General features: G+C 37.9%; 1 protein-coding gene across 1 annotated transcript in view; it reads right to left on the bottom strand.

Moving 5' to 3' along the window:
• Positions 1 to 570: 570 nt before the first annotated feature.
• Positions 571 to 7,375, bottom strand: part of LOC127801509 (DNA-directed RNA polymerase I subunit 2-like) — a 55,070-nt gene continuing 48,265 nt past the window's right edge. Inside the window, exons 23-25 of the mRNA XM_052336718.1 lie at positions 2,897 to 3,109; positions 1,809 to 2,063; positions 571 to 1,377 (exon numbers count right to left, since the gene is read on the bottom strand). Coding sequence (XP_052192678.1) covers positions 964 to 1,377; positions 1,809 to 2,063; positions 2,897 to 3,109 — 882 coding nt within the window. The 3' untranslated portion in view covers positions 571 to 963. The remainder of the gene's footprint in view (positions 1,378 to 1,808; positions 2,064 to 2,896; positions 3,110 to 7,375) is intronic.

Below are 7,375 nucleotides of genomic sequence, written 5' to 3'. Positions count from 1 at the left end.
CACTTAATCAGTGTTAATAATGAAATAATTATACGACAATTTAAAAAAAAAATAATGAAAAGCATTTGTATTAATACATTTGTCCATATTAAATAAGTATAAAATAATTTTTGTTATTACTGTATTTGTTTGACAGTTATGCATAATGAATAAACTTCACACACCACCCGTAAAATTTAGACAAAAAATAAAATAATATGAACCGCACTTATGAGTTGAACAAAAATAGACAAAATCTCTTAATTGAAAACCCCATTGGTCACGGTGGATGAAACTTCATTGTGCAACAGAGTTTACACAGATGCCCCATCAAATCACGATGTGCTTGTGGGAGAGAGATTTACATGCATCTATATCAAACCAATCTCAATCAATCAGAACCCCCCAAGTGTGATGGGTTTCCCAACTTGTTAGGCGTTAATCCAAGCAACAAAGCAAGGGAGTCGGACAAAAAAGAGAGCTGAGAAGGATGGAGCTGGTGGCCACAATGTCAAAGCAGACAGAGAGGAGCAAAAGGAGAGAAGCTGCGTTGTTGAAAAAGATATAATGGAAGAGTATATTGTTTAAAACTAAAGGCAAAATAGTTGCACTATTTTTGTGGGTAGTGCGTACTACTAATTTAGGAACAATGTTTCATATACAACATTCGTTTTGAATTCTTAGGCAAAACCGGGAAAAAATGTAGCAGAAAAACCCAACTGAGAAATAAATGATATCGTGACGACAGACCTAGAAAAAATGAACCAAGTAAACGATAAATAATAAGGCAACCGATCCTTAGCAGCAGCCAAATGACTACTCATAAACCTCTATTTGAGCGCCTCTCTACCCTCCATCCAACTCATAGCAGCTGTTCGAAATAACAGCGAGATCCAAGCTTGGCTCTGGTCGTGGCGAAAAACTAGCCTACCATCGGTGCAAAATTCAATACATCCTTGGTGCCTGAACTGCATGAAACAGGTACTATACTCCTGCACCATTACTCAGCTGAAGTGTCATTTTTATGTTCATAGCAGCTAATTCAGCGGCCAGATATCGGAACACATAAGGCATTGCAACCGTCTCCATTCCTTTACTTGTCTGGCAGGCGGTACAAATAACCTTTTTCGGGGCTCTACCTGGCGGGAGGCCCCCGATCTCACGTACTGTTCGCTTCTGTGGATGGATGAGCGATGTGGCAAGGATGTTTCCGCAAATGGAACACACATCTGCAATGTGATGATCAGAGCAAGTGTGTAGTCTATCGTGGAGTAAATATGCAGCTCCGTGAGCAAGGAGGGAATCTCGTTCCATCTCTCCAAAACGTACACCCCCTCCACGCTTTCTTCCCTTAATAGGCTGCCTTGTCAGCTGGTCCACTGTTCCAGTGGATCTAACCTGCAGATCAAAAATAACGTCCAAATGTAATTAGAGAATCCGATTTTCTTGGTAAGTTGCTCCACCTTCAGTTCATTAATACGGGAAATTGGGATTTATGTAAACCCGGAAAACAGCCATTTCCATCATAAAAAAGGGGAGCCACTTATGGTGGAAGCAAACTGAGGTTCCAGGCCACCCATCACTGTTTAGAAGCGCACATTAACCTCAATGCTAGACGGGAAAATATCTGTATATATGAATAAAAGAACAAATTATAGGTCCTAATTTCTGCTCCAGATTAATTATGTCCTATTGGTTCTCAATTAGTTACAGACTAAGCGAGAAGATTTTAATGTCGGATAGAGAAAGGTTTTAATGTTAAATTCGAAGTACTTGAAAAGTATCACATTCAATTATCTGAATGTTAGATTCCAGGAAAGAGCACATACCTGATATTTGTCTGAAACCATATGGCGAAGTCGCTGATAATAAACAGGCCCCATAAAAATCTCACAAGTTAATTCTGTTCCATAAACTCCACTGTACAATACCTCCAAACCACTGTAATTAAACCCACAAGAGGCTAACAGGGAACCAAGATCGTGAACAAGTGAACTTGATTCAGATGCTGACTCTCCGCTAGCCTGATCTGTTGAGCTAGAAAATGGTGTTGCATCCACAAATTGTCCGCGCAAGCAACCTCCCTAAGGAAGAATAAAGGTAACAAATAATATTGATGTATCTAGCAATATATATACAAGCACAATAATGAATTCCAAAAAAAACCTAGAAATATGGCACAGCACAATAAAGGAACACTGTGCCAAAAACTTTCTGGACCAAAGGCAGGAATTCCCAACCCCAAGGAGAAACTCCTTTACTGAAGCTAATATGATCTAGTGAACACCAAAATATAAAATAAAAGCTCCAACCTCTAGCCGTAAGACAATGCAGAAGCAAGTGATTAGTTGATTCACTGCTCTCCTACATAAATATCACCAATCCACCAGGCACTGGCCTCCCTTAAATTATCAATTTGGAATTGTAGAAAACTGGCCAGACAAAGAAAGGAACCCTCATTCTCCAAACAACTTTTCAAAAAAAGGATACAACAAAGTGACTGAGAATATCATAGAATGAACTAACATGATTCAACTACTAGATTAAGGCTTCAAAACCCAGTTGTCTTCAACCTGCCTAGATGGCGACGATCACACAGATAACCCAAGAAAAGCTGTAATGGTACCAACCTCTCAATCCTGAAGGTTCTCTAAAAGGTAGGGGACAAAACATAAACCCGGAGAACAAAATGGAGGTACTCACTCAAACATCTCATTTACTGGCTTGATAAAATAGGTAGGAGAAAATGTCACCCAGAGATGTAAATATGACCGTAAAATTGTCTATCCAAATATGGTCCTAACCCTAGGGGCAACTTTAACATCAATATTACTAAAGAAGACGTATGTAACTTCAAACTAGTAAATTAATATATAACTAGTATAAAGCAACCACACATGATGCTTTTTCATAGTACCTTAGCAGCAATAGATTCCAAAAGCATAGCTATTGTCATCCTAGAAGGAAATGCATGTGGGTTGATAATAAGATCTGGACGCATTCCTGTAACTGCTGAAAATGGCATATCTATATCTGCCCACAACTGTGAGCAAACACCTTTTTGTCCATGCCTGCTGCTAAATTTATCACCAATTACAGGATTCCTGGAACGCCGAAATCGTATGTTAACCTGCTCAACAGGGAGGAAATTAGAAAATGAAAAAAAAAAAGAATATGTAGATTACCATTAATATACTCAACCCCACCCAATTCCAATGGCCCAACAGACAAAACCAAACCATGTACATGCACACAGTCAATCATACAAATCAGTGAAAGAGAAAATCATGACCTCACTAAATTCTCTCACAATTAACTTCCATATTCAACTAATCAAAACCAGGACTTCAAGTTTACCAGCTTCAAAATAATGTTGACAATGACATGAAAGCTACAGTATGTATAAATTCACCTTCAGGCAAAAGATGCATAAAACAATAAATGGTTAAGAGAGAGTTTCTTTTTTCTTTTAATAAAGCCTATTGATAAAATTTTTTTAAAAATAAAACCCTAATAGAACTATATTATCACATATTCACCAACACACAGAAAAATATCAAAGCAATGAGGTTTGTTATTTTTTGCTAAGCAAAGAGGTTTATGTAAACCACTAATGTGGTTTTTTGATTTTGGGCAAAAACCGCAATTGTGGTTGTTTCCATTGAACAAAAACTGCAAAACTCGTTTCCAGGTAAACTAAAAACCTGCAAATCTGATTTTGGCCTAGTACTGCAATTGGGTTTTTTCTATCGAACAAAAAACAACAAACATGGTTTTTGGGTAAAAGCAAAAACCATGTTTGCTGTTTTTGCTTTTGCATAAAGACCATGTTCGTGGTTTATGCCCAAAATGCAAAAACTGCATTAGTGGTTTTCGTTCAGTAGAAATGGCATGCCTTGTTTTGTCTGATGTGATGAGGAAAGTTTGTCTTTGAGAATAATTTTGGTTGGAGTTTTACTTTGTAAATAGGCTTAAATTTTGAAAGAAGTCAAGTAAAAAATCACATTCTGGCTACAGCAGTACATCCCAAGATGAGAATATTGTAAGGTAATGGACAGTGTGCTAACCAAAACAACTTGCACAATTTACATTTAGTCTCTTTCCAGAAACATAATACAGAATTTTTGAATTATTTTGATGGAACACTGATGTCAACATTGCCCGTGTGTCAATGTCAAAAAACACCAAGGCTCAACATCCATAAATGAGAAGCAATGCCAAAATAGTTATCTAAATGCATCCCAAGGAAGAAGAATGAAAGTCCTAAAAGGATATCTTTGAGCCACAAGTTCTTAGAATAAAAGCTTAAAAGTATTTTGGCATTATACTGAGACTACTCAAGACAAGGACCTCATATGAAAGGGTGGGTATATATGGTTGCATATCTACTACCCCTCCCAACCCTAAAGCAAGTGGAAGCACAGTGAAGTTAGACTATTTCTTCCCAACACACTCTCTGTGGTCCTGCCCTATTTTTCTTTACCTCTGTTTTATGCTCATCTTGAAACATCAATTTATAACCTAAAAAAAGCAGGAAGAACATCAAGGAGAAAATAAATTTGAAGTTCCGATGGCAACAATCAAGGGCATATCAAGCTTAAAGAAGGGGAAAATTTTGATAACAGTTATAATCCTCATTGTATACATGATAATTATAATCCTGCAACAACAACAATGAAATGATCTACTTACTTTCTGCAGCTGCTTTTTATTTTTCACATCGACAGCAACATAATCAACAGTAACAGGTTCTGAACCCTTTAATATGGTATTTTTTGTTGCACTTGTTATTTCATCATAGATACTACAATACGGGTCGTTCGGATTTATTCTCTGAAATAAGAAGACAGAGTTAGATACCATAGCAAATGACCATTAAAAGAGAAAACCAAATTATAGAGACACTAACTTGCCCAACATATGGAAGTCCATCCGAATCAATTAAAGAATGTGCAGACTTATCAAGATTACTTCTTCTAAAAATTCTCTGGCCACGATCTGCTTTGCCACTTTGTTCAGTCAAATCAATAGTTTCTGTCTGAAAAATAGCAGGCATATAAGTTAAGAAATACTAAACCCTTCCCCTCCCCCTGCGCCCCCCCCCCCCCCCCCCAAAAAAAAAAAAAAAAAGAGAAGACAAAGAAAAAAGAAAACTCAATTTGAACAAAAGCTACAACCAATCAGAAACTTGCAATCAATGTAGCCAATCCACAAGATCGTGTTGGGGGTGTAGCCAGCATACTCAATGTACCCCAGGTCTACGTTACTCTATTGATGCATATGCTCATTCAATTAATAATACTCCATTCTACAAATGTTAAAGTGTAAAAACTTTTAGGAGAAACTTAATAATCTCATTGCATTAACTATGAACACAATCAGCTCTCTATATCTCTTATAGAGAGGAAATACAACAACAAAGGAAACAACCAGAAAGGAAAGATACAAGAGAGGAAAGATAATCAACAATAAGGAAAAAAGGAAAGATATATGTAAGATCCTAATTCTATTTTACAAATTAATCCTAACCAAATCTCCATTGCCTTAGTGTCAGATATCCTTATAATCCAACACTCCCCTCAAGCTGAAGAATGTATGTCAATCATTCCCAGTTTGCATACTAAATCCTCAAACCTCTTAGTTGCAAGCCCTTTAGTTAACACATCCGCCACTTGGTCTTTAGATGAAACATAGGATATTTTGATCAAGCATGCATCCAACTTCTCTTTAATGAAGTGTCGATCTATTTCAACATGTTTTATCCTGTTATGTTGAACAGGATTATGGGCAATGATGATGGCTGGTTGGTTGTCACAGAACATCTTGATTGAGCCTTGAACCATAATCTTCAAATCTTCTAAGATGATTCTTAGCCACAACACCTCACATAGGCTAAGAGCCATTGCTCTGAATTCAACCTTCGCACTTGATTTTGACACGACATTTTGTTTTTTGCTCCTCCATGACACAAGGTTTCCACCAAGAAATACACAATACCCACTAATTGATCTTCTGTCAATAAGAGATCCTGCATAGTCTGCATCTGTAAACCCCATAATATCCAGTTCTTCTCCTGAGTTAAACAAGATCCCCTTACCTAAGGTAGCCTTCAAATAGTTTAAGATCTTTCTTACTGCCTGCATGTGTTCTTCTGTCAGGTTGTGCATGAATTGACTAACTAGGCTAACACCAAAAGCAATATCAGGCCTAGTGTGAGACAAGTATATCAAACGTCCTACTAGCCTTTGGTATCTGCCCTTATCTACTGATCGACTATTAGGATCAACTCCCAACTTGTTGTTAGGCTCTACTGGCACATTAGATCCTCTTCCTCCTGATACCCCTGTCTCAGTTAACAAATCTAGCACATATTTCCTTTGGGAGAGAAATATTCCAGCCTTAGAATAAGCAACTTCAATCCCTAAGAAATACTTGAGGAGACCAAGGTCTTTAATCTCGAATTCCTTGGCTAACTTGTCCTTGAGAATCTTCTATTCCACTGCATCATTCCCTGTGACTATTATGTCGTCTACATATACCAATAAAGTGGTAACCTTCTCTTTGTTTGAATGCTTGAAGAAGAGTGTATGATCACCCCTGCTTTGGTGATATCCCATACCTGTCATGGCTTTGGAAAACCTACCAAACCATGCTCTGGGGGATTGTTTGAGCCCATAGAGTGCCTTCCTTAGTCTACACACTTGCCTTGCTTCCCCTTCTTGAAATCCAAGGGGCAACTCCATAAAAACTTTTTCTTCCAAATCTCCATGTAGGAATGCATTTTTGACATCCAACTGTTGTAGGCTCCATCCAAAATAAACTGCTAATGATAAAAGAACTCTCACAGTTGCCATCTTTGCACAGGGACAAATATCTCAAGATAGTCTATGCCATATGATTGAGTGTAGCCCTTGGCGACTAATTTAGCTTTGTATCTCTCTAGGGTCCCATCAACATTGTATTTGATATTGAAAATCCACCTGCAGCCAATTGGTGTAAAACCCTGTGGTTGAGGCACTAAGTCCCATGTATGATTCCTCTTCAAAGCTTTCATCTCCTCCAACATGGCTTGCCTCCAGTTTGGATCTTTTAAAGCCTACTCAACTAACTTAGGGATTTCAATGGAGTCCAAGGATACTAAGAAGGCCCTGTGATTCTGGGAAAGACGATGGTAGGACATGAAATTGGTTAATGGGTGTTTAGTGCAACTTCTTTTCCTTTTCGAATGGCTATAGGTAGGTCTAGGTCATCAAGTTGGACTAAGGGTGAAGGTTGAATGGGATTCATACCTTGATTAGGAGCAATGATAGTGCATGCTAGGGTTGTCTACGTTTGAATACATAAAGAGATCCCTTATACCTGACAAAGGGTGACAACTCTTGAGTATTTGATTGCC

The sequence above is a fragment of the Diospyros lotus genome, chromosome 5 (genome assembly GCF_014633365.1).
Source record: "Diospyros lotus cultivar Yz01 chromosome 5, ASM1463336v1, whole genome shotgun sequence".
Lineage (NCBI taxonomy): Eukaryota > Viridiplantae > Streptophyta > Magnoliopsida > Ericales > Ebenaceae > Diospyros > Diospyros lotus.
The sequence above is the reverse complement of the archived record's forward strand: the minus strand, read 5'-3'. Positions and strand labels throughout refer to the sequence as shown.